Here is a 23,932-nt window from a genome sequence, read left to right on the forward strand (position 1 = left end):
GATGCGGCTCGGGGGGGAGTGGGCTGCGGCTGGGGTAAAACCAAAAGAAAAAACTAAGCAAAAAAAAAAAAAAAACAAAGCCTCATAAATATTTAAGTTAGAAAAAATATGGTAGGGGGCTGATTTTTATTCTCTGGTGGCGATAGGTAATGGAAACGGGGATCTAACCTGCAATAAAGAAAGGTAGTGGTGGTTGTGGGGGGGGTAGGATAGAGGGGTGGTGAAGGGTTGTGTGGCCTACCCCTGGTCCCGCTCCGCTTCCCGCTCCTGCCCCGGCTCCGGATAGAGGTGTGGTTTCGGTGTTTGTGATGGGAGCTGCTGCTGGGGCTGGTGGTGGAGGCGATGATAGAGAGGATGATGCATTTACCGCTATTGGAGGGATAGGTGCCGTCTGCGTTGTGGATTGCGAGAGTGAACCTGGCGCATATACCATCGGCGCGGGATGGGTGGAGATGGAGGTGGAGATGGAGGCGGGCGGGGCGGGGTCAGCATTGTTGGCATTGCTATCGCTACTGTCTATGCCCATAGGGACAGCTGTAGGTATAGATGTAGGGGCGGAAGGGGATGTTTTAGGCTCCTGTGCCTTTGAGACGGGAGCTTCAGATGGGTCGGTCGAAGGGGATTTCTGGTTAGGTATGTCTACATCCCCTTTGGTTTGGGTGTGGGATACCATGATGATTGAATGAATGCAAGTGAACGTGAAATCAACAATAGACAATGTTCGATAACTGGATATCTAGGGATTCGCGTGGAGTGGTATGCAACTTGAGGTCTGGTCAAAGCTATGTAGACAGTTGCAGAAGTAGTTGCTTGCTGAGCTCCTTTTAAATTGATATCATCAGTCACGTGTACTTCAAAAATATGTGAGCAACGCAATTTCCGCTTGTGAATGTCCACCAGATATGGACAAAAAATATAGGGTAACAAACTTTTATCTACTTGGTGATAACGAGCTTTCTCTATCCCAGACCCCAGAAGAGTCCCAGAAGCGTATTATGACAGATGGGGAAAAGCTGAAAAAAGACTAACAGGAAAGAGGAAGTTTAGAAAAGGAAACTTGAGGGAATTGATTTGAATGCCAAAATTTGAACACACATACACAAGAGGAAGTACAGAGAAAAAGAAAAAGCTCGCAGGCAGCAGTAGTAGTGGTAGTAAAGTTACAACATGTTTTAAGGAGAAAAAGACCCATATTTGCTTCCATGCGACCAAGACCAAAGGAAAAAGGTAGTTCTTGACGCACATCGTCTATCTTTTTTGTTTCTTTTTTTTTTTTCTGTTTCTTTTTTCTCCCCCGCCATACAACGCTCCCGCAGCGCCACATGCCCCAATGCACCCCCTGCAGCGCAAACAACCTCAGATCACACCACTCTAAGCCGGCCCCATCCCTTCAACCACAAGGGATTTGTTGAATAATACATGCGTTTATTTGAAGGCCTTGCCGAAGAGGAGGAGCTGGACTTGGTCGTAGATGGAGAGCACACCAGCACCGGCGACACCACGGAGGATGTTAGCACCAGCACCCTTGAAGAAGGATCGGACACCTTCCTTGGCGGCGATCTGTCGGGCAGCATCCAAGGACGAGGAGTACTTAACGGCCTATTTGGTGTTAAAAAAAAGTTTGGTTAGCCAAAAAAAAAAAAAAAAAGTGACCAATATTAGTAATTAGGGTGGATTAAACAGTATACATACCTCACCAGACGTCATCATCATACGACGACGGATAGTGTCAAGAGGATAAGAAGCAATACCAGCACCAGTGGTGACACCCCAGCCGAGCATGAAGGAGGCGATGAAGCTGCCCTCAAGAGGACCAACGAGGAGGACAGGCTTGATGGAGTCGTACATGCCGAAGTAGAGACCACGATAGACGACAATTCCAAGGACGGAGGGACCGAAACCACGATAGAGACCAGCGATACCATCAGACTTGAGGGTCTTCTTGTAGACATCGATCAGGCCGTTGAATTGACGCTCGCCAGTGCCCTTGGAGCTCTTGGCATCGTTGGCAAGACGGGTACGGGCATAGTCGAGGGAGTAGACGAAGAGAAGGGAGGTGGCACCAGCAAGCTAGATGTCAATTAGCCGAGATTATTTATCAAGAACAAAAAAGGTTTCGTGTTGTTGTGAACTTACACCACCGGAAGCCAAGTTACCAGCCATCCATTTGGCATATCCATCCTTGTCTTTCTTGAAGTTGAACATGGCCTTGTAGGTATCACGGAAAGCAAAGTTGAGGGCCTGGGTAGGGAAATAACGGATGACGTTGGCAGTGTTTCCTCTCCACAGGGAGACGACGCCCTCGTTCTTTGCGGTTCTGCTGAAGCAGTCGACGATACCATTGTATTTGCGGTCGAGACGGCCGGTTTTCAACATCTCATCCTAAATTGAGTTTATGGTGTTAAACCAATTACAAAGTAAAAATTTTGAAATTTTGAAAATGTAACAGATTTTTTATCAGATCTTGCTTCTACTTTAGCAACATACCTGGTTCTGGATGAGGAGCTTGATACGCTCGATGGGGGCCGCAGCGGTCTTCGAGACGGCGGCGGAGACACCACCCACTGTAAAAGGCACACCATGTTAGTTATCCACCCATTGGTCCGTCACATATCAAAATTTTCAATTTCCATCGAAATCTGTCCACAGTGATAGCCACTCGAATTGGTGATGATGGCTATCATCCCAATCCAGCACGGTAAGAATGATAGGTCACGTACTCATGAAGTCGACCACGAAGCCCTGGAGATGAAAAAGGATATATTAGCCGCTGGTTGTTTCCGGAAAACGGGGGAACGGGCATCCACAGCCATCTCAACCGGGGGTGAGGGACATCAATTGGACTGCGGCATCATCGTTTCCCGAGGCCTTGTAGTCATGTTGCAAGTCTCCAAAGCCAACAAGACGCGACTGCGCATAGCCCAATTCGGGGAAACATGACATTTTTTTGGTACTTTTTTTTCCCATTGCGGGTTTGAGGGAGGGAGGAGGAACTTACGGGCATGCCCATGAAGGACTTATCCTGTTGAGTAGCCATTTTGGGCGATGTGAAATATGACGCAACACTAAAGAAAGAAAGGAAGAGGGATAAGAGAGGAGATTGAAGAGGAAAAAGAAGACAGGAGAGTTCCTCAAGGGGATGTGTGCTGGGGATGAGAGAGAAGAGAAAAAAAGGAAGAAGAGGAAAAAAAAAATCTGACGAGGAGAAAAGAAAAGAAAAGCGGAAAGCGGTTGGTTGGCAGGGCGAGAAGGGTTTTTTACCGCGCTAGGCCGCTTTGGGCCTCATCACCTCAGCCGAGATCTCCCGAAGAAACAGTAGTGGAAAATCCTACGAGGAAAAGCTCCACCACGGCCAGAACAAAAAGTTTTGTGTTTTTTTTTTTTTTTTTTTATGATATACGCGATATTGATTTGATTGATTATTATTATTATATACGGGTTGGTTACGGACGGGGCGGACTGCGGGAACGGGATGGGTGGGATATGATATGTTCTGAGAGAATTTGGTCGTGTATTATATGACCTTCAATACGCTAGCAAGTCTACATATACACATATGTTGAATGATAGTAGCTCTGTCCTGTAACATATAACATGGACCTCTTCCGCACAATCTCCTTCCAACGGGATACCGATGGTATCTCTCAAAAAGAAAAAAGAAAAAAAAAAAAAAAACATGTTCCAAGCAAACCCCCGGCCTCGTTCGCCAGGGGGGAAGAGGGGACGGTTAAGCAGGTTGGGTTTAGAACAAGCCATTTCTCATTAGTCTGATTGGTTGAGTTTGGTTCTCCCTGCGTTTCTTTTCTAGAAGGGGTGGTGTGGAACTCAAAATTTGTTTGTTCTCTGTTAAAAAAAAAAAAAAAAAAAAAAAAAAAAAAAAAAAAAAAAAAAAATTACCGGGTTCATTTTGTTGTTGGGCAATTCAGGGGACTACAAAAGGTACCGTACCCCCCCCATACATGAACACGGACGCGGAAGATGGATTTCATTATTCTTTGTATAGAGCGGACACCTTAAATTCCGGGCTTTCTTTCAAGATGACGGAGACAAGGGAGGAAATTGCAGAGGACTTCCGCTGCTTCGGATATCTGAAACTAGGAATGTTGTAGTTCCATATAATTTACAGGAGACTTCATGGACACCGGATGTTTTGTTCAGGACACCGCCCTTAGATCTGATCATGAGATATTTTGCATTGAGTTTACGAGGTTACTTATTCTATAAAATCATGTAGTCAGTAGTGTAGTAATAACATAAAAAAACGACCATTTCATTTTTTGTTCTCCTAGTATATGACTACAGATAAAAGGATATCTAACTATGGGGAAAAATAGCAGTACAATACCATTGCATCTCCAACACTCTCCCCAAAAATATGTGGACTGGGTACTATTACTCCTCACCCATCTCACCCTCAATGTTTCTTCGACCGTTTCCGCTTCTTTTTCCCTTCGCGAATATCCACCTCCATCGCCCCATCATCTTTATTCTTAACCACCTCATCTTTACCCTTCGCGTCAGCCGACGCGCCCTGGGGCGTCGATGGCGGCAGCGCAAAGTCAGCAGGGGGTCCGTTCTCATCGCCAAACGTCTCCTTGCGCCATTGCCGTAGCCGCGCTTTCTTCCCCATCCTCTTCAGGTCCCTCTTCTTCCGCTCCCGGGTCACGGAATGACGCCAGTTTCTTTAACCCGGCAAACTGGGTTCAGGGCGCTGTCGTCCGCCATGAGGATGTCTCGGGCCGTCAGGCCGAAGCTGACGGGGGAGGTTTCGCGGTAGCGGAAGTGTCCGCTGTGTTTCTGGGAGGCGCCGGGAGCAGGGTTGCGTCAAGGTCGAGATCGAGACTCTTGTCGACGAGTTGTTCGATTTTGCGGCGCTCTTTTCTAGCTTCTTTTTGTTTCTCCTTTTTATTTTGGAGGGCCTTCTTTTTGCTGTTCTTGTGGGATTTTGGTTCAGTGGCGTCGTCTTCTTCATCTCCTTCTCCATCAACATCCCCTGCGTCTTGCATATCCATGTCACTAAGCTGAGGCATCTCGCCCCCTTCCTCATCGAAATCAGGAACCAAGTCCTTGATGTCGATATCGTCGTCCCACTTGGGTTTCTTCAGTTTTCGTTTCTTGGAGCTGCCAGCGCCCTCGCCTTCACCATCAGGGTCATCACTACCCTCCTGCTTAGCGTAGTAATCTTCTCCAAACCGTTTCCTCATCTCCTCATCCCACCTCGCATCGTCCCAACCATCGTCAAGGAAACGCGCCCAGTCCTCCTCACTGAAATCCGACGTCCGCAGCCCCGCAGCAGCCTTGATCTTCTCAACCTTGTCCTCAAGTTGCTCGATTTTCAGTTTTCGAAGGCGGTTGCGCTCCGCCTCACGCTGCCGCTTCTCCTCTTCCTTCTTCGCCCGTTCAGCATCTCTCTTCTTCTTCCTGCTGCTAGCTTCTTCTCTTCTAACGGAGAATTTGGAGGTAGTGTCTCGAGAATGTGTCACTAGCACCTCGTTCATTTTATTTGGGTCCTCGAAACGGAGGTTATATGCTTCCTCGAAAGCCTCAGCCTGCTGGTCCTCCTCCTCATCATCGGATTCTAAGGGCTGGAATTTCGACTTTTCGGTCGGGACCCAGGCCCGGGCTTTCAAGAAGTTGGACAGGAAGGTTTCAGGGTCTTTGTCCGCGGATTCAACATCCAACACAGGAATCTCTGTAGTCTCAGTGACGGTTCGCTTTGTCTTCGGAATGAGAAAGCCACCATCTTCATCCTCATCCTCATTTTCACCATCGCCACCACTCGCATCGTTGGTGGCGTGCATTTCTTTGATAATCTCCCGTTTCAGATCTTCTTGTTCCTGCGCAAAGGTCTTGGGCGCCTCCTCCTCCTCCTCCTCCTCCTCCTCAGTCTCATTCTCGCCGCCACTGGCGCCACGCAGCAGATTTTCTCTGTGGTAATCACGTATGAACATAGGCTTCTCCTTCTTCGCAGACGACGCCTCCGGCTCGTCCTCTGGCTCGTCCTCTGCTTCTTTGATTTCGCTGTAGAATTTGGCATTGGCATCGTAGACCCTGGGGTCCTTGGAGCGGATGGCATTTAACGTATCAAATATTTCGCGGTCGAGGGCTTCGGTTGCGAGCACACCTTCGTCGTCTTCATCTTCGGAGTCAGACGATGATTCTTCTTCTTCAGATGCGTCCGCTGTGTCGACATCGCCATCCGCCGCCTTTTTGCGCTTCCCAAGGCCAATCGATTTACCATATTTATCCTCCACTATATACATAGGAATTGTTAGAAAAGAACAAAGGGAAAAAGGAAAAAATAATAAAAAATAAAAATAAAAAAAATGAATGGAAACGGAATGTAAAAGAAAATAGAGTTAGTCTCAAAAAACGCACATTGTTGTAATTCCTCTCTCTTCTTGTTATACTCGAACCGTTTCGCATACTCTTCGTTGATTTTGAATCCGACATTCCCCCCATTGTCTAGCAGGGCTCCTCCATTGTCACTGCTTTCGTCGGAACTGTCATCGTCCATGAGCAGCTTCTTCTGCTTTTTGGCTGGTGGCTCCATTCTCGACAACAACAGCGAAGGTTTTTGAAAAACCAACCGAGTTTCAACAGTAGTTGAAGTAGTTGAGAATTGTAATTATATCAAAATGACAGTAGGAAGAAAATACACCAGCAACGGTACTGCGCCAACGCTTAGGAGCGCGAAATCTGGATATTTTTGTAGTAGTTACATATATATATATTTTGGTGGGAGTAGTGTTTTCTTTTTTCTTTTTTTGCTGACTGGGCTGGCGGAGCATAGCTTAATCCGCGGTAGCCAATAGAAGACGGCGTCGGGCTGGGCAGCGCCAAGCAAGTACTTCCGCAGGCTTTGTTCAGCTCTCGCCGCTAGCCTGGTTATCGAGGAAGGCGGAGAGCCGCGGGCCTCCCCACTCCTCCTACATATATATATGTAAAACAGACAACGTCGCGTCTCTTCCATGTCTTACTTCTCCGTATATACATACATCTCTCCTTCCCTACCTGCGTTTTTATAATGCGCTCTGTCTGTTAATCATTGGCTGCTTGGATCTCTAAACGCCCAATTCCGCCTGATCTATGGAAACGGCGGTGTATCACGCATGATTGCTTGCTTGCTAGATGGCGTCGTCCCAGCCAGCGTCCTCCTCTATCATCAAGGATGGGAACCCCATTAGTGCCATGTATGCTCATTTCCTTGTTGACTGGCTTTTGTTGGATCGATCCCATGCTGCTGTGTAGCTAGCTGACACAAGATGATTTATAACCAGCCCGGTGGGCCTGAAGGAGGCCGCTCTCGATTCCCCGAGCTTTCGTGCCACCGCCGTGCATTTCGCTGAGCAGATCGATCTTGTGGAGAAATGGCTCGATGGATTTGCTAGGAGTGCTGTTAGATTGAATTCGGAGCTCATGTCATTGGAAACTGCGGCAAACAGCTTCATATCCAACATTCTGGCTCCCGGGGCGGTCTCAGAAGCCGTCATTGATCATGATTATGCTTTTCTTGCCTTGAAACGTTATGGGGAGAGCGTGAAGGATTTTTGGAACGGTGCTATATCAACAGCTAAGAAGTCAGATTCCTTGATTGCTGAACCTATTCGAGCGTTCATCCAGAATGATTTGCGGCAGTTCAAGGTTCGTAGTGTTCGGGCCAGTGGTGTTGGCCTACAACTTCCCTCTTCGTTAGGTATCGCGTTTTACTGATGGCCTAATTGGCGCAATAGGAAACTCGACGTACACTTGAATCAACTCAAAAGCAGCACGATACTTTACAAATCAAATATGCTGGCCAGGGCAAATCGAAAGAGCCATCATCATTACGAGAAGATGCGTTCCAGCTACACGAAGCTCGCAAGGCCTATTTGAAGGCATCCATGGAATTTTGTATCCAATCGCAGCAAATAAAGAATACGCTCGACAAGCTCATCGTGCGCGTTTCCTGCGATCAGTGGCGGGAGCTCAGGATTTTGCGAGATACCAATTCATCGACGTTGTCAAAATGGGGCCAGGAGATGGATCGAATAAAGGGCTGGACCAACGAGATGGAGACAAGCGAGAAGCTATCAAAGCGTGACCTGCTCGCAGCGAGAAAGCAAATCGAAGAAGCAGCTGAGCTGGCGGTTCGCCCATCTCGAGAACTTGACGATTATGCCGTCTCTACAGTACCATATCTGGGCTCGCATGGCCCCACCTCACTTAAAATGGGCAAGGACCATACCTTCTGGCCAGAAAAGCAAGGTTGGTTGAGTTTGAGGATCCTAACTGGCAAACCTACAAGAACGGCCTGGGTCCGCCGTTGGACCTTTTTGAGAAATGGGATTTTTGGATGTTTAGTACAAGGCGCTCGAACTGGCGGTGTTGAAGAAAGTGAGAGAATCGGGGTTCTCCTATGTAGCATTCGACCTGCATTTCAAGAAGAACGCCGATTTTGCTTCGAGGTGAAGACGAAGAACAATACTATAATGCTACAAGCTGAGACTCAAAAGGAGCTCACAGAATGGATCGGGTCATTTGAAGCAGCCAAGCGAAAAGCCCTCGATAGTCCTTATCCGACTTCTTTGCCTGGAAACCTACATATCCAAGACCCTGCTTTCTCAATTTCTCAGCCACCTGCACCTGAGTTTGCTGCAGATTCTTCAGAGTCCCTGACACCCAACACAAATGATGAAGCTTCCATTCTAGACCGAAGTTCCACTGCTCCACTTACAGATCGTGACGGTTTGGCAGTACGGAATAGTAGCGACTTGTCATCTCCCAGGCGGTCCACTGCAGCTGATCGTGAGGATGGCGGAAAGGACCATACAACTCGGATTATTCAGAAGCTCGATATCCATCGACGCGCCACCACTGGACTGCACCAATCCGGCACTTCATCTCCTCAGCCCAACCCCCCTGGAATAGCTAGCCTTATATCTGCCAGTCACAGTCTTCTTCCTCTCAGCGCGCAAGCACTGGCCAATGCCCCAGAAACTGAAACTAAACAACGAGCACAGAACCCCTTTATCTACAATACTCGAGATACGTCGGTGGGTTCTCTTGCACCACCAACGTTGGCGAATCCTCCTGCGCATACCAGTATGAGTAGGGTAGCGGTGGTTGTGAGCACTGAAAGAGGAGTTGGGGTCAGATTCCCAGATGGTACAGGGGGAATACCAACCGGGATGATGGCAAATCTTTGGGGAAGTTCACATTGGGGTTATGTGAACAGACTGGGGCGCAATGGAGTATCCATGTGTCTCGGAGTAGCTGACCGTCAGGTATATTGTGTTGTTGTTTCTAAAGTATAGTGTTTTCTATTAACTATATAGCTAACATACGACTGCAATATAGTCCAAAGATTCCGCTGAAGAAGCTCCCGGGAATACCAACTCACCAGAATATCCCCCTCCCACAAGTCATCACAGACAAACTGTCAGTCTTGGTGGTGGCGATTCATCAACTCTGAGTGACGGCGCCACAGTCCTACACGAGTACCCAAGCTATTTCCCTGCATATCTAAAGCCCCATGACGCCCAATTCCGTCTCCTTTTCCCAAACATACCGGGGGATGAGACTCTTCTCCTTGTATTCCGAGCGTTTTTTAGTTTGAATGACCAGCAGGACTTTCCAGGAAGAGTATATGTCACCACAAGGCGTATTTACTTTTACAGCAATCATTTCAGTCTCGTACTCACAAGCTGTGCCGACCTCGATATGATTACTGAAGTGACGGCTGCTCCCGGCAGAGATTGCGACTTTTTGTTCCTTCACCTAGCTGCTGAAGAGGGAAGTGATATCCCTCGTCGACTGACGATAAAAACCTTCTTGGATCCTTTGAAATTAATTCACAAGAGGCTGAATTATCTAGTCGGCATTGCCTCTTCGAATGAACCACCTAACCTGGAAAGCATATTCAAATCCTTGGTGAAAATGGAACAAGATATTACCCGGACACCCAGCATGGAGAGTTGGGAAGATGTCTCACTGAATACCCCAGTCGACGGAGCGTCGAATGGTGTAAATGGGAAACGCTCCGATGCCCCTTTGAAGCCAGTACTACGCAGTGACCATGATCTGGATATGAATAAGCGCAAGTCTGATTATCACGACGCACCTCGATTCAAGTTGCCATCTCAACCCGTCGAATATGTACCGCAGGGCGCTCTTTACCTGGCTGCTGAGAAATTCTATGATATTAGTTCGAAAGCCTTGTTCCACATTCTTTTTGGGGATAAGAGTGCCGTTTGGCAGCTGCTTCAACACCAGCGGAGAGCCCAAAGTAAGTTTGAAATATTTCGCCCCATGTGCCAGCCATGATTCCAAACTAATCGGACTAAACGAAAAAGACATCAGACAGGGCCCATGGTCGAATCTTCATTCTGCACATTTGAGACGTGATATCCAATACCAGATAAATATGGCAGATACATTCAGTAAGATAGATCCCAGCCTCGCATCCACGGATTTTCCGGGCCCAAACTAATAAAACTTAGGACGGCTTCGCCTCACGGATGTATCTGACTACCAAATTCTCGATGTCCTAAACGATCACTTATGCTACGTAGTAACAGACAAAAGGACGCCGTGGCATCTTCCTTTTAAGCGTTATTTCAGACTGGTCAGCAAAATCGTTATTACCCATGTCTCCAAATCAAGATGCAAGCTTGCCATATTCACCAAAGTGGAGTGGCTGTGGGAGCCATACCTTATTCGAAGTAGGTTTTCCTCCCATTTACCCCATTTCCAGAGTCAATGTACCTGAGCCGTACCAGTAGCTAATGTGACGGATCAACAGGTATAATCGACAGGCAAGCCTTGAACGATCTCGAACAGGATGCGCTTGACCTTGTAGATCTTGTATCTGAAGAGGTTAAACGGCTTGGACCTCACAACCAAACGAAAAGGGCCATAGCGCAATTCGGCCACGTCGGCCGCCAAACGCGTGGAATCGAATTTACTGAGAGTTCGCAAAATTTAAAATCTCGTCTTCGCCGGCCCGTCAAACAAAGTGGTATCATCCCACTCCTGCTAGAAACTTCCGGATCTTTGCTACAGAGTGCAGTATCATCGTTGATGATCTGGTTCTGGGTGCTACTCCGATGGATATGGAAAACCTGCAGCGCGCACAGCATCATTCTTTTGCTCCTCGCGTTCAGCATGCTTATTAACGGGTACCATTCGTATCATGATACGGTTGAATGGTGGCATGAACGCAATGCTGGCAACTTCATGACCCGGCTTGGTGTTGGACCTAACCGAGTGATGAGCAAGGCGGTATATATTAAGGACATGGACATTGTTGTTGCTAATGCTACTGAAATCGATACGGGCAATTCAAGTTCCTGGTCAGTCCATTATTATTATTACTTTTGTTCTATCGGTGTTACAAGTTACGCAGACAGTTAACTTTGTTTCAATTATAGCTTCTCAACTTTCCGGGATAACAACGCTTTAAGATCTGCAGATCTGCCACGGGCAATCACAACCTCTGCAACCAAAGCGAAGGATTCTAGGGCAAAGGGCGCCGCACAGCAGCTCCAACGCACAAGAGAACGGTTAGGTATTTACCGACATAACCTCCTCGTTGCCCTCAGGGTGGTTAACCGGATAGAGAAGGAGGTAATTCAAGCGGAATGGGAACGCTGGCTTCACCAGGAGACGCAGAAGTGCCAAGTGATCGAGATTCTGTTGAACGATCGGGAACGATTGCATGACCGAGACCACGGCGCCGGCGGCGACAGTGACGAAATTATCTCGGACTTTGAGAAGAGATTCGCAGCCACTGATATTGAAGATATCCAGCTTTGGTATCAGGATTATTGTTTGAGTTGTCAGCGGGAACTAGAGAAGGTTCGTGGTTGATTGATTTCAGTAACAAAGAGGGGTTGTTCATATATATATCCCTTGGTTCTCCGATGTTTGATTTGCCCACGTTTTTCCCAGCGGGTGTTTGTCATTCTTTTCTTTTCCCTCCCGTTTTCTCATTCGTGGCTTTTTTTAGTTTGAAAACGGGAAAAATTGGTTGGCTTTGATATGATACCTAGTTGATCTGGTGTTCGGGTTCGTGCTGTAGCATGCCATGATGGATCGATCAAGGGTTGGTCTTTTGCGTCTGTCGACTTGTCTCTCTTTGCTTTCGGTTTCTTTCTCCTTTTGGTTTGACATGGGCTTTTGGGTAGCGTTTAAAGATAGACGGATGGATAATACACCTGGTTTGTTTTATTATATTACCTCAGTTCCTTCGCTTTTGGTGTGGAATCAAGGGCTCTGGTGTGTGTCGAGTAGGTGCAAATCTGACTTCGGTCGTCAGAGTAGATCAATGTTCTTTGTGACCGCCACCTACTTCGAATGCCCTGATGCTGACAGTGAACTTACGACTGATATCTACCCACCAATGCCGCCACAGGCCAAATTTCCCCTTGCAATATAGGCAAGAGATACCAGGCGCGCGTAGCCCATAGGATAAATATCCAAAGAAGAAAACAATCATTCCCCCTTCAATTTTGCCTCGGTTTCACGCTCCCCTCAAGCACGACATAGTACACCACCGTCCCATCCCCGCCCATCCCTCTATTCACCATTGCCATCAAAGCTCGTTTCCCACCCCACTCCTTCCCCCTCCTCCTCCGCTCATATTCCGCAAATATCTCCTCTTTACTTAACTTTCTCCTATCATTCTTCTTCGCATTCTTCTTTTCCCCCGTCTTCTCCATCTTTACTCTACTTTCCGTTTCCGAACCCGAACCCGAACCCGAACCACTGTCACCATCTCCATCTCCATTCACAGCCTCGCCCCCGTCTCCGTGTTTGCTGTCAGGCAATGGCAGTGAATCAAAACACTCCACCAACCTCCTTAAGCTCCACGCCTGTCCCTGCGCCGTTGGAATCACCCACTCGCGTTCCACAGGCACATCGTCCGTGCCAATGCCGTGCTCGAGCATGAACGCTTGCTCGTCCGGATGGGTGTAGAGGGTTTGCGGGGGCAGGCCGGATATTAGGGGCATGCGCTGCGCTGGGGAGAGGGTGTGGGGTTCGTGGATGCGTAGGGCTGTCCAGAGGTGTTGGTGCTGGAGGTTATGGAGTACTTGGGTGGTTAGGGAGGCTGTGGGGTTTTGGGTCGTGGGGGTTGTGAGGGAGGTCAGGGCGGAGGGAGGAGGGGTGGAAGAGGTGGTTGTCGTGGCGGTCGGCATGGCGGGTGGTGGTATGTATACAAGTAAGTGAAGGTGCGGAGCTCTAGAGTAATTGTATGATGACTGTAGAAAGAGGCTTCGTTGGATTGGGTATCATCAATCTGGCGTGATCTGGCGTCTTCAGGGCTGGGGAGAGCTCTGCCCTTGAGTATCTTGGGTCGGGTCCCGCCGGAGCTGTGACAGGCGGAGTTTAAGGCTGCTGCGGGGAACAAGCACTTTTGTTAATACGGATCCAAGATAGAGTTCAATCGGAGGAGAATTGGGATATTGATAATGCTATTACTGGATATATATTCCTGGACGGTTTGTTTCAAAGAAGCTCCATCATCAATCTACAAAAAAATAAACAAAAAAGAAAAGGACCAGTCCGAAGCTTATAAGAAGCGTGACCCGCCAAGCCCTAATCAGCCCCAGCCAAACAGAACAGATGGCATCATGGAAAGTTTAAAGATAAATGTACATGTACGTATCTGACAATTTTTAATTTACTTACTCTCCATCTCAACCTCTGCCTCTAATACCTCTTCGGCTTTTCTTTCAATAATATAGACATTTCCTTTTTGTTTTACTTTTAATTCAATTCAGCGCTTTAGATCTTCTTGTCTGTTTTATTGTTCAATCCCATTCGCTATTTGCCATTCGCCTTTCGATGAGTCCATTCTTCGTCGCGCCAAACAGACACACGCATCGAGTTCAATTCCAACAGCTGTTCAACCAAAATGGCGCGCCAAAAACAAAAGGTTCCTTTACAACGAACTCCTTCGTCTGGAGTTATGAATGCGCCTCCAGATCTCCCGGAACATCGTACGCGGCAAACCAACTGTGTCACACCAGGCAAAACTCTCTCCGAAACCGCCGCAAAATCATCAGCGGCCGGTAGCCATCATTCGGACCACCCCAGCCTTCTTCGATTAGTTATATGTGTAGGGGGAATATATGCGTCATTGTAAGAGATATTCTACTCTAGCTTTTATCCACGCCATGTGCTAAATTTTGCGTGCAATTGAAAAGTTTGTCTTGGGGAGTTCTTCAGGAAGCCATCACCACTACTTCATATCCCCTCTACGCTCCGACCCCAGATGATCCCAACCCGCCAAAGGAACGGTGGACATATTCAGTCGTCCTGAATACGATCCAGTCATTTTTCGCTGCCATCACAGGCTTCATGTACCTCTATTTTTCCACTCCACGAGGCCAAAAACTTCCAGCGGTCTTCCCAACAACTCGCATCCTCTTCCCCCTTATTCTCATTAGCGTATCCTCATCCCTCGCGTCGCCCTTTGGCTACGCCAGTCTTGGACACATCGACTACCTTACCTTCATCCTTGCGAAATCCTGCAAGCTTCTCCCAGTAATGTTCCTCCATCTCACCATCTTCCGCAAACGCTATCCCCTGTACAAATACGGCGTCATTCTTCTCGTAACCATTGGCGTCGCGACGTTCACCCTCCACCACCCCACCTCCAGCAAGAAGAAAAACAGCCGTAATAGTAATGAAAACGGCTCCTCTCTCTACGGCCTCTTCCTCCTATCCGTGAACCTACTCCTAGACGGCCTCACAAACACAACCCAAGACCACATATTTTCCTCTCCGAAGCTGTACTCGCGCTTCACCGGCCCGCAGATGATGGTGGCCCAGAACCTGCTTTGCACACTCCTAACAATCACCTACCTCCTCGTCACTCCACACCTCTCAACCTCAATCCTCCCCCTGATGCCCCTCCCTATCGACCTATCGCAGACCTCCGAGCTATCTTCCGCCCTTGCATTTCTATCCCGCCACCCAACCGCAACAAAGGACGTAATCGCCTTTGCTGCCTGCGGTGCGGTTGGACAATTATTCATATTCCATACTCTCGCGCATTTCTCTTCCCTACTACTTGTCACCGTTACAGTTACGAGGAAGATGCTTACGATGGTGTTGAGTGTGATGTGGTTCGGCCACCGGCTGAGTGGGGGCCAGTGGATAGGTGTTGGGCTGGTCTTTGGCGGCATTGGGGCGGAGGGATTGATGCAGAAGAGGGAGAAGGCTAAGAAATTGGCAGCGAAGGAGAAGGAGAAGATGAATGGCAGTAATATGAGTGGTAAGGGGGAGAAGGAGTTGTAAAGGCTTGGCGAGGTATATGCATATATATCCATTCACGATATATAAAAAAATATATTGAAATATGGGCAAAGTAGTGGTGCTTTGTCATATTTCTTCATTTTCTATATTATATATGGTGGCGGCGTTAATTTATTTCGGACACTTTGGAGAGTCTCTTTGAAGCATTTATATATCCATCTCATGACTTGCGCCCTCATTCCTATCCCTTACCGAATGCGCCTTTCATTAAGTGCCCCTTTTCACGGCTCAGGGGCCACAATGAGCCCAATGATGACAGCTAACAGGCATATTTACTGAACGTTATACCTCATTAACACTTGATCTTGTAACACTAGAAATTCGATAGCATAGATAGTCAAAATACAGAGTGTACTCATATTCTTCACTAGAATATTGCCTGACTACTTTTTCGTACGTCCATCACCACACGCAAAACAAACAAGAGTATATCACACATGTCTCATTTGTGGTATATATTATATTATATGTGTTCCATAAGCATGCCCAAAAAGAAAGTCTATTTATCTTAACTGTGCGGCACTCGTTACGGATGGGAATGTCGCCCAGATAGCAATGGGTATTAGGGAGGGCGGAATGAGATAAAAAATAAAAATAAAAAATAAAAAATAAAGAGCTCGGTTGAAAGAACAAGATGAAAGACGGGCACTACGCTGATATAAAAAATAAGGGGTTAAGGGATGAAGTAACGCCTGTCTATCTGATCCTTAAAAATCATATGCAACAACAACAGCACCGATGCCCCCCCTGAATTCTAGCGAGGGTAAATTTTGGTGGCGGGGCCTTTTTTAGAAAGCTGCGAGAAAACAAACGGAGATATATATATGGGTGCATAAATCGTGACGCGGAAAGGGAGTGGAGACATGGCTGGAAGATAGGGGGAAAGTAGTTGTAGAGGGCAAGGAGAAGAATTAAGAATTTGCTGGTGGGAGTTTGGAAGGGTGGGGTGGAGGCACGTGGTTAGCTGTGGTCGTTCGCAACATCCCAACGTTTGTCCCGCAGTCACAGCTCGAATTCCAATGTTTTTGCACAACGCAAGAGAAGCATGTGTATAATTTTATGGGAGTGTTTGCGTTGAGATTGCCAGAATTATCATCTCCATTCATCAAGACGTTCATTAATTGCAGCATTCCCTTTTCTCTGCTTAAGAGTCATGGGCGTGCGAAAAGGGGGTTAATCAATAAAACCTAGTCCAAGAAAACGGTTGAACCAACAACCACTCATGGTCTTCATGCTGTTCTCCAGATTCTTATGAATGACCGGTCCTAGTCTCTGGGAAACATGATTCAAACTTCGCCATTAGGCCCAGATAGTGATAGTGGCGGTGGCATTGGGAGGAACATTGGCCGTTGCCGGGTCTCGTTTCCCTCCGCATCAAGCTTTCGTTTCCCAGACGGCGGATTGGACAGCTCATAGTACGGTCCAATTCCCTTCTCCTCGGGCGAAGGGTATGCTCTGGAAACTTGCTGCTGATTCGCTGAATCTTTCTGGCCTACGTCTTGCCTGGCGGAGGCAGAGCGTGGGCGAGGGGGGTTTATGAGTGGAACATCTGTGGTGTGAATATTTGTCGCGTGTCGGATGGTTTTATATGATGCCATTTCTTGATTTGAGAGGAGAGGGGTGACCAAGTTGCGAGGTGGGGATGTGAGTCTGTGGACATATGTGTGAGCCCCGGTATTAGGGGCGTGGGCATCGATAAGCTCTAGGGGGAAGGAGGGGTCTGTGGCGGGATTGTAAGGAGATGTTTTAGGTGATTTTGAGATGCAAGCCGCAGAATGACACTGTGAAGCACCAGGGGGTTTGGGCGGTGCCATTGAAGTATGACATTGACAGTCGCCTTCTGACCAGCCACGGGAGTCTTTGCTTAGTTTGACAGAAAGCACTCTTTGCTCCGCGCCAGGCCTATCCGTCGTCTGCCATTTTCGCCTGGCTCGTTTAGGATTCCCTTCGTCCTCCTCTACGGACGTTTCCTCATTTATGCCCTCGCTTTGAACTCCATCCTCATGATTTCCATGTCCATGTCCATCGCCGTCGCCATCACCATCACCATCATCACCCTCAAGATCAGCAACCCGGTTTTCCAACCCCATGGTCGAATCATCAATTATGCCGATTCTCTCCTCCAACCTAGACACATGATCCAACAGACTATCAGTCTTATCATCCACCGCAGCAAACTTTTGCGGGACCTCCCGCTCCATAAATTTATAGAACGAATGCATAGCCTCCCTCAGAACCCGAGCGTCTTCACGACGTGCCCGCCGCTCCTCTCTCAACTCCTCTTCCCATAGCTTTCGATCCTGCCGGTGCTGCTCCTCTAGCCGGGAGACTCTTTCCAGAAGAGCCGCCAGCGCCAACGGCGAGACAGGCTCACTCACTTGGGAACTGTTCACCATGTTACCTGATTGATGGTAACATGCCTGATGGCCACATTCACAACTAGCGCCTAGACGGGATTCGTTGCGACGAAATCCCTGACACGAGCAGCGCTGGCCGGGAATAGATGGGTGGAGCAATATAAATCTGCATTCGCCTGTTGGAAGAGCCAACTTTGCGGGAGGGGCCGGAAGACTGAAGCTGTTCCTATGGGGCTGTCTGTGAGAGGTTGAGTCTGAGGAAGGAGATGGAGTATTAGGGCTGAACATTAGACTCAGAATACGCGCATGGCGTTAAACGTTCAAATGCATGTTTACGCAGGAAAACCGATGCTACGAGAAGTCTTTGGATGGTGGATGTGTTGGATGACTTGGTGGGCTTTTAAAGGGTGGGTATTAGAAGGATGGAAGGTGAGTGGGGGTTGACGCGATAAGGGTGAGGCGACGATTCTGAGAAGTAGAAAGAGGAGAGAGGTGTTGAAGAGGTAAGTGAGAGGATATCACATGTGGTTTGTACGGAGCATGGAGAGGTGAAATCGGACCGGTAGCCTTAACAAGTGAGAGAATGTTCTACGTTGTTGATCGCAAATACGAAAAAAAAAGCTGATCAAGGATATGCGCTGCCCTGGTATTTTATTTTGCAGGGAGTAAGATTTTCTGCTAGAAAAAAATTTAGGATGCGACAAAGCAAAAGCCAGAGCCGACAGAGAACGGCTAGACGAGGAAAATATGAAAAGCAAAGAGAAGATGAGTTGTTCTTCCCTTGTCTCGACTGCTATATTTTTGCCTTGGGCCATTTCATTTATGATGATTTTTTATGGGCAGCCGTATCCCGCGACTCCACGCAACTGTGGACAAGCTGCCCGCGCCATCCACCTGCTGACGGGGGGCGCGCCCGGGGGGGTATCCGAAAGTAAGGTTTTGTGGTGAAGTTGGGGGTTGCGGGTGGGATGCGGTGGATCAGGGCCACCCGCGCTAGCGCCAATCCCACGCTAATGTACGAAGTTACATGTACTCTGTACATGTATGTATGTACAGCGCCACGGCAAAAGTGTGAAACTTTTGTGGCTAGTCTCAAAGTAACTTAATGCATAGTAATTAGTAGAAGTTATAGAGTCAGATGATACGCAAATGAACTCATTTACTCCATTCTTCTCACAGACTTTTCTCATATTATTCCCTCATAATGTTGAGTGGAATCATACATCCGCAGGATGTATAATGGGATGATCAATTATCTCAATAAACAGTGCGTAAACTAGTGTAGTTTTACTGGAAGCACAAAAGGTTACTGTACTATGCCTATGTCGGTCGGTGTACGGAGGCTCACTGTTCCCGCCATTAGCAAACTCTTTTCTGGGATTCGATGTGGCTTCGAAGTGGCTCATGTATTGATAAACAACCCTAGCAGCGGCAGAAAAGCAGGTTTTTGGAGGGGGAAGGAGGAGCTGATTCATGTGGATCAATACGGCATACTTCCAAAGTATGAAGTACGACGGGAGGCATCGTGCAGGGTGGGAAGAATTACGCAGGATGGCCAGGCATGCGTTGCGGTGATCATATCAATTACAACCAAGATCCCCCCCCCCCCCCCCCCTAAACCACCATCAAGAGCAAAGGACAGTAAAACTGAAAGCTGGTTTTAGTCACTGACTTTAGAGATGAAGAAGGGAGAGTATAACAACAAAAGCTGACAAAGGAGTAGTCTCAGTTTCCCGGTCTTGAACGGTTACATCATTGTATCTGATGCTATGATGGCTGTCTCAGCGCGTCCTGCTAGTTAAAGCTTTGAGAAGGAGAGTAAAGGTCATCTCTTCAGCTGCACTTGGAGCCTGAAATTTGAGTGCCAAACACATGTCCCACAGATCAAGTATTGAAGATTCCGGATGACAGCCAAAACCTGCAAATTGGTCTTGGAACGGACAGGCTGGTATCAGCTCGATTTAACTCCGATGCTGAAAGGCCTACTTTCGCCCTTTGTTGAACAAACGCACCGATAACCCAAAAGACAGCTTCTACCTGCACAACTAGCAAGGGTGCCTCAGAATATCAACCAATGGATGTGCTGCACTTGGCCAAATGCCATCAGAAGTGGCTCTGATGATGGTGTGAGTTTGATATGCAAACACCCTGCCACGAAGCATGCAGCACTACCATATCATGCAATGCCATTCAGTACTTGATTGTCAAATGTGACAACAATACAACCAGGGTTGCATGAAACAAATTACTGGGCCAGGCCAGCTATTTCAGATTCAATCGTCGAGGGGCATCGTTAACCACGTCTTGCTTAAACTGGCTGTGAAAAGCAGAGAGGAACTCTTCATGAAGGGGGACCGAAACTCGTCGTTGTAAATATCTGATAATTACTGACTAATGTACTTTCTGCCACACTTTGTTCCCTCTCTGTCTGCAAGCCACACTGAATTCATGGGGCTGCATAAGGATAAATAGACAACGAGCCTTGCATGGACTACATTAGTGCATGCATCTCTCTTTGCTCACTTCTTCTCCAAAAAAGAAAGAAAGAAAAGAATATTAACGAAAAAAAGAGGTGAGAGAACCCAATAGCAACACATCCTACCTACCACCTTAATATATCCCAATGGGGTTAGGGTTGGATGCGCTGAACCTTGGCCGCCCTCATCCTTCACAAGCTCAATATCTGAAAGCGGATTGGATGGCTACATGGACATTCCCCAAACCCTGGATCAGATTATTATGCTCCTCATTCTTGGGTTTATACCATTTTTGCTTTAAACACAAGCTCTTTCATGCTCCGGTTACCATGATAGTCACAATCGCGACATAACGCCCGGGCGGGCGAAGGTGGTGATAAAGCTCTAGATTGTATTCTCACTGCTAGCATGTACGGAAAAGGGTGCTTGATGCCGGGCATGCATGGAGCATAGGGATTTGGCCAGAACAAAATTACCATGAGCTTTTCGTGGACAATAATGGGACCAAGCCTTGCCATGTTTGAAGCTCCCCTTTCTGACATTCTAACCCTATTTAGCAATTCCCTCACATTAAAAAGCAGAAGCTCCTGGGCCTGAGCCTGATCTCCAGATTCCCCTCCCGCCATGGATTAGTTATCCGCGACTTTCTGATTTGATCACCTTGCTTCTGAATGCTTCTCCCGGAGGCTCTTTACAGGGGAAGAAACTTGCCGAATATGCTCAGAGCAAGTTCTCGAACCTTAGCTGGCTTGAAGGAGAAAAGGCCGCTGGCCTATTATTCTCCCACGATGGCGCTCTTGATAGCGGTTCAGCCTGCCGTGAAACTTTGACACCATCAATTGTCGTGTCAGTGCCGGCCAGGACAGGGTGATTCTAGTAGCCCAGGTTCAATGGTGAACCTCGCTAAATCTGCGCAAATCTTCTTCATCATTCTTGTTACAAGCTTGATGTTTCGATCTTACGTGTGATTGATTGATCGGTTTGTATTTCACCGCCGATATTATCTGAGCTGCACGTCGGTCGCTCCGGGCCCGTAATCAGAATAACAGCGATCCCGGGCTACAACCATGAAATATCCAAAGACAGCACGTGGGCCTCCGCCTTGGGAGCGGAGCTGGGGCTGCCCGACCCGCCCGACGCCCCGCGACGAGTAGTATCGATCTCCAATAATGTAGGTCCATGACTACGACCTAGAGGAGTACACAGGCTATCTTCATATCTTAGGAGGATGCTGGATGAATACCACAGGCCTACTTGCCTGATAACTGTATCGGTAAGGTCCGGGCTAGAGATGATATGGCTAAAGGAAATTGTTCTAGTGCTCTTCTCGCCATGTTCGGGTTGCATATGATTTACAACCCTGATTTGTCGAGTATCGCTGGAGCATTCGTCTGCTGATACTGTGTAAAGCAAGACAAGGGCATTGCGCCACTCCGCCTCGCAGCAAAGAAGAGTGGTGCTAGTGCCCAATGTCATGACATTCTCACACGAAGCCTGACCCTGAAGCCCGTTTTCGTCTCATCCCATAATCGGCTTACTCCACTTTACCTACTACGCCCTTCGAAGCACGCCACACACTTGTGATATTGGGCAATTCCACCCAAACAGTTTCCAGGTTCTCTCGTTTGCCCCATCTCGGAATGGGGCAAATTACAATAAGCGGGGCGCTTGCCTGTCCGAGGTCATGATGGTAATATACGTCAACTAGGAGGGGATGGATGTAACAAGTTACCTACTCAAACGGCGGATGAAATGCGTATATTTATTTTGGGATGAATTTACTATTGCGCTGGGCTATTAGGAAAAATCCCTTATATTACGGCTGTATGCTTGGCAATATTACTCTTCAACCATCCCTTGACCGTGGAAGGCTGGATCTTGTATGCACTACTAAACACCTAATCAATTCCGACCATTTACCCACAACAATATAGATTCAAGTCAACGGAGGAGGAATGAAGAAAGATGACCGTTTTAAACAAAATAACAACGGTTACGCTCAAAACCTACATGACCATTACCCATATACTATTGATATCAGAGGGAGATTTCGTTTTCAAAGAGAAATAAACGCTTAGTCGATTCCGTCCAATCCCTCATGTCTAGCTCCTCAGCATCAATTCATCCGTCACTTCCTCCCTTCCACCATAATGATATGGTATCCAAATCCCGTTTTGACTTCCGCCCACTTTGGGTTCGCGGTTGTGCTGGTTTCTAGCTCGTATGCAACCTTTTCAAAGTCACCATGAAGGCTTCCTCGAACTTTCCAGCCAAGCGATCCGCCTATTTCGCAACGTTAGAAGAGGACAAATGTACTCTTGCTCTTTTTCTTTCCTGTCTCTAAAACTCCCACATATGTATTCGGCTTCAATGTTCAATGGTGATGGATATGAATGAAACGGAACAAAGGATAGGGATACGGGGAATGTGTATCAACTCCAGATTCTTTCTCAAAATCCGGAGCCGTCTCCCTCTTCTCGAGCATGCGCCAACGACATGGCACAGTGAGGCGAGATTAAAATTGTGGAATGCGAGGGTATCCCCAACAAATTCGTAGATCCAGAGGACAAATCCTCGCAAGGTATCATGGGGGAGTATATTATGTGATATATTGAGGGCATGAAGCGCGAAGTAAAAGTAACTGATCCGGATCTTTGCAATGTAAATGGGAGACAACAGATGGTGAAATTGGCACAAACCTTGTCTAGCCTTATCCTCCGAAAACTCTCTTGCGACATCATCGAATTTTGCCCCATTTCTCAGCTTCTCGGCAGCTTCCTCCTTTTTTGAGTGCTTCTCGCACTTTTTCCACGAACACAAACAGCTGGTTAGCAAGCGTGTATGGTGTTGATAAATGTTAAAAGTAGAGACATTTCGAAAGTTGAACAACGACATTCAATACATTCTGTCGTAATAAACAGACAACGGGCTGGAGAGGGGAGGAGAGATTATTTTGAATTGAATATTTCTCATCCAGGGCTGTTCATGTGCATTGGGATAGTGACCCATATGGATACAGATCATTGGTACGCAAACATAAATGTAAAACAGAACGGTCTTGACTCTTGAAATATAACAAAATTATAAAAACCACTTAGGATGATAAGCCAAACAATTCAAGTATTTCACACAACACTCGAAACTAACAGACGTAAGAGGTTCTGACAGATACTTACAAGAATATGTCGAACATTGATAGAATTTGCAGGTTTTAACCCTTTGCCTTTACCTCCCTCATTGCCATCACCGTTGTCCTTCGCCTTGCCTTTGCCTTTTCCTTTGGCGCCCGAGTCTTTGGCATTGCCCTTCGCCATACTTCTAACAACCTTGGAAAGGTGAAGAAAGCCTATTTGGGTGGACGATCGGTTATACGCGTGTGTACCACCAGTTGGCGTGCGATATTCGAGATATTACGGTTTGAAATATGCAGGCGTGTATTAGCTTGACAGAATTAAAATTGCCTAAGTGACATAGGGGCTGTGATGTCAAGCTCGAATATGAAAGGGAGATGAGGGTATTATTTACAAGCCTCAACGGTGACATGAGGTGGGGTTGGAATATCGCACGCTTATTGGCTGGTGGTTTAAAGCTAGATTTTTATATCAACTTCAATATCAACAACTTCAATTCATGCTTCCACCATGCATACAAGCATCAAACGCTCGCTTACGCTCGCTTTGCTGCTTGCGCAGCCCCCCCTACCCCTACCCCCCTTACTACCCCTTCCACCCCTTCCACCCTTGCACCCCTTCTACCCCCTACCCCGCGCCCTTCTATTACTTCTATTGAAGACTC

At 47.4% G+C, this 23,932-nt stretch overlaps 9 protein-coding genes across 9 annotated transcripts; 2 read left to right on the forward strand and 7 right to left on the reverse strand.

The window, feature by feature from the left end:
* Positions 1–237: 237 nt before the first annotated feature.
* On the reverse strand, positions 238–673 carry BDCG_00522 (uncharacterized protein; the record flags this gene model as incomplete). The annotated part of the gene is made up of 2 exons (XM_045416032.1): positions 238–327; positions 368–673. 2 exons carry the CDS (start codon positions 671–673, stop codon positions 238–240), a joined length of 396 nt encoding a protein of 131 aa, XP_045271847.1.
* Positions 674–1,425: 752 nt separating this feature from the next.
* Positions 1,426–3,037, reverse strand: BDCG_00523 (ADP,ATP carrier protein; the record flags this gene model as incomplete). Its single annotated transcript, XM_045416033.1, has 6 exons — positions 1,426–1,599; positions 1,693–2,070; positions 2,137–2,382; positions 2,488–2,564; positions 2,721–2,742; positions 2,999–3,037. The coding sequence occupies 6 exons, from the start codon at positions 3,035–3,037 to the stop codon at positions 1,426–1,428; spliced, it is 936 nt and encodes a 311-aa protein (XP_045271848.1).
* A 1,021-nt stretch (positions 3,038–4,058) lies between these two features.
* On the reverse strand, positions 4,059–6,744 carry BDCG_00524 (ribosome biogenesis protein Kri1). The gene is made up of 2 exons (XM_045416034.1): positions 6,379–6,744; positions 4,059–6,253 (listed from the first exon to the last, which is right to left on the reverse strand). The coding sequence occupies exons 1-2, from the start codon at positions 6,551–6,553 to the stop codon at positions 4,743–4,745; spliced, it is 1,686 nt and encodes a 561-aa protein (XP_045271849.1). The 5' UTR covers positions 6,554–6,744; the 3' UTR covers positions 4,059–4,742.
* Positions 6,745–7,131: 387 nt separating this feature from the next.
* On the forward strand, positions 7,132–11,850 carry BDCG_00525 (SipA3; the record flags this gene model as incomplete). The annotated part of the gene is made up of 8 exons (XM_045416035.1): positions 7,132–7,193; positions 7,281–7,644; positions 7,734–9,266; positions 9,340–10,267; positions 10,335–10,421; positions 10,482–10,703; positions 10,784–11,333; positions 11,412–11,850. 8 exons carry the CDS (start codon positions 7,132–7,134, stop codon positions 11,848–11,850), a joined length of 4,185 nt encoding a protein of 1,394 aa, XP_045271850.1.
* BDCG_00526 (uncharacterized protein) lies at positions 9,246–13,520 on the reverse strand. Its single transcript, XM_045416036.1, has 3 exons — positions 10,694–13,520; positions 9,383–10,579; positions 9,246–9,285 (listed from the first exon to the last, which is right to left on the reverse strand). The coding sequence occupies exon 1, from the start codon at positions 13,176–13,178 to the stop codon at positions 12,486–12,488; it is 693 nt and encodes a 230-aa protein (XP_045271851.1). The 5' UTR covers positions 13,179–13,520; the 3' UTR covers positions 9,246–9,285; positions 9,383–10,579; positions 10,694–12,485.
* A 13-nt stretch (positions 13,521–13,533) lies between these two features.
* On the forward strand, positions 13,534–15,686 carry BDCG_00527 (UDP-Glc/Gal endoplasmic reticulum nucleotide sugar transporter). Its single transcript, XM_045416037.1, has 2 exons — positions 13,534–14,124; positions 14,190–15,686. Exons 1-2 carry the CDS (start codon positions 13,898–13,900, stop codon positions 15,283–15,285), a joined length of 1,323 nt encoding a protein of 440 aa, XP_045271852.1. The 5' UTR covers positions 13,534–13,897; the 3' UTR covers positions 15,286–15,686.
* On the reverse strand, positions 15,384–18,827 carry BDCG_00528 (uncharacterized protein). Its single transcript, XM_045416038.1, has 2 exons — positions 16,518–18,827; positions 15,384–16,490 (listed from the first exon to the last, which is right to left on the reverse strand). Exon 1 carries the CDS (start codon positions 17,946–17,948, stop codon positions 16,590–16,592), a length of 1,359 nt encoding a protein of 452 aa, XP_045271853.1. The 5' UTR covers positions 17,949–18,827; the 3' UTR covers positions 15,384–16,490; positions 16,518–16,589.
* Positions 18,828–21,196: 2,369 nt separating this feature from the next.
* BDCG_00530 (uncharacterized protein) lies at positions 21,197–21,613 on the reverse strand (the record flags this gene model as incomplete). Its single annotated transcript, XM_045416039.1, has 1 exon — positions 21,197–21,613. One exon carries the CDS (start codon positions 21,611–21,613, stop codon positions 21,197–21,199), a length of 417 nt encoding a protein of 138 aa, XP_045271854.1.
* Positions 21,614–21,928: 315 nt separating this feature from the next.
* On the reverse strand, positions 21,929–23,891 carry BDCG_00531 (peptidyl-prolyl cis-trans isomerase NIMA-interacting 4). Its single transcript, XM_045416040.1, has 3 exons — positions 23,314–23,891; positions 22,837–22,939; positions 21,929–22,420 (listed from the first exon to the last, which is right to left on the reverse strand). The coding sequence occupies exons 1-3, from the start codon at positions 23,449–23,451 to the stop codon at positions 22,266–22,268; spliced, it is 396 nt and encodes a 131-aa protein (XP_045271855.1). The 5' UTR covers positions 23,452–23,891; the 3' UTR covers positions 21,929–22,265.
* Positions 23,892–23,932: the final 41 nt, after the last annotated feature.

This window comes from Blastomyces dermatitidis, assembly GCF_000003525.1.
Source record: "Blastomyces dermatitidis ER-3 genomic scaffold supercont1.1, whole genome shotgun sequence".
In the NCBI taxonomy this organism is placed as follows: Eukaryota; Fungi; Ascomycota; class Eurotiomycetes; order Onygenales; family Ajellomycetaceae; genus Blastomyces; species Blastomyces dermatitidis.

Excerpts from the sequence above, each read along its gene's own strand:
- BDCG_00531 (XM_045416040.1), bottom strand. The coding sequence starts at position 23,451 with ATGGCGAAGGGCAATGCCAAAGACTCGGGCGCCAAAGGAAAAGGCAAA. Across the intron at positions 22,940-23,313 it reads TCAATGTTCGACATATTCTT|TGCGAGAAGCACTCAAAAAA; the intron begins GTAAGTATCTGT and ends TCGTGGAAAAAG. Across the intron at positions 22,421-22,836 it reads GGAGGATAAGGCTAGACAAG|GCGGATCGCTTGGCTGGAAA; the intron begins GTTTGTGCCAAT and ends GTTGCGAAATAG.
- BDCG_00524 (XM_045416034.1), bottom strand. The coding sequence starts at position 6,553 with ATGGAGCCACCAGCCAAAAAGCAGAAGAAGCTGCTCATGGACGATGAC. Across the intron at positions 6,254-6,378 it reads GAGAGAGGAATTACAACAAT|TGGAGGATAAATATGGTAAA; the intron begins GTGCGTTTTTTG and ends CTATGTATATAG.
- BDCG_00526 (XM_045416036.1), bottom strand. The coding sequence starts at position 13,178 with ATGCCGACCGCCACGACAACCACCTCTTCCACCCCTCCTCCCTCCGCC.
- BDCG_00528 (XM_045416038.1), bottom strand. The coding sequence starts at position 17,948 with ATGTTCAGCCCTAATACTCCATCTCCTTCCTCAGACTCAACCTCTCAC.
- BDCG_00527 (XM_045416037.1), top strand. The coding sequence starts at position 13,898 with ATGGCGCGCCAAAAACAAAAGGTTCCTTTACAACGAACTCCTTCGTCT. Across the intron at positions 14,125-14,189 it reads GGGGGAATATATGCGTCATT|TTTGTCTTGGGGAGTTCTTC; the intron begins GTAAGAGATATT and ends GCAATTGAAAAG.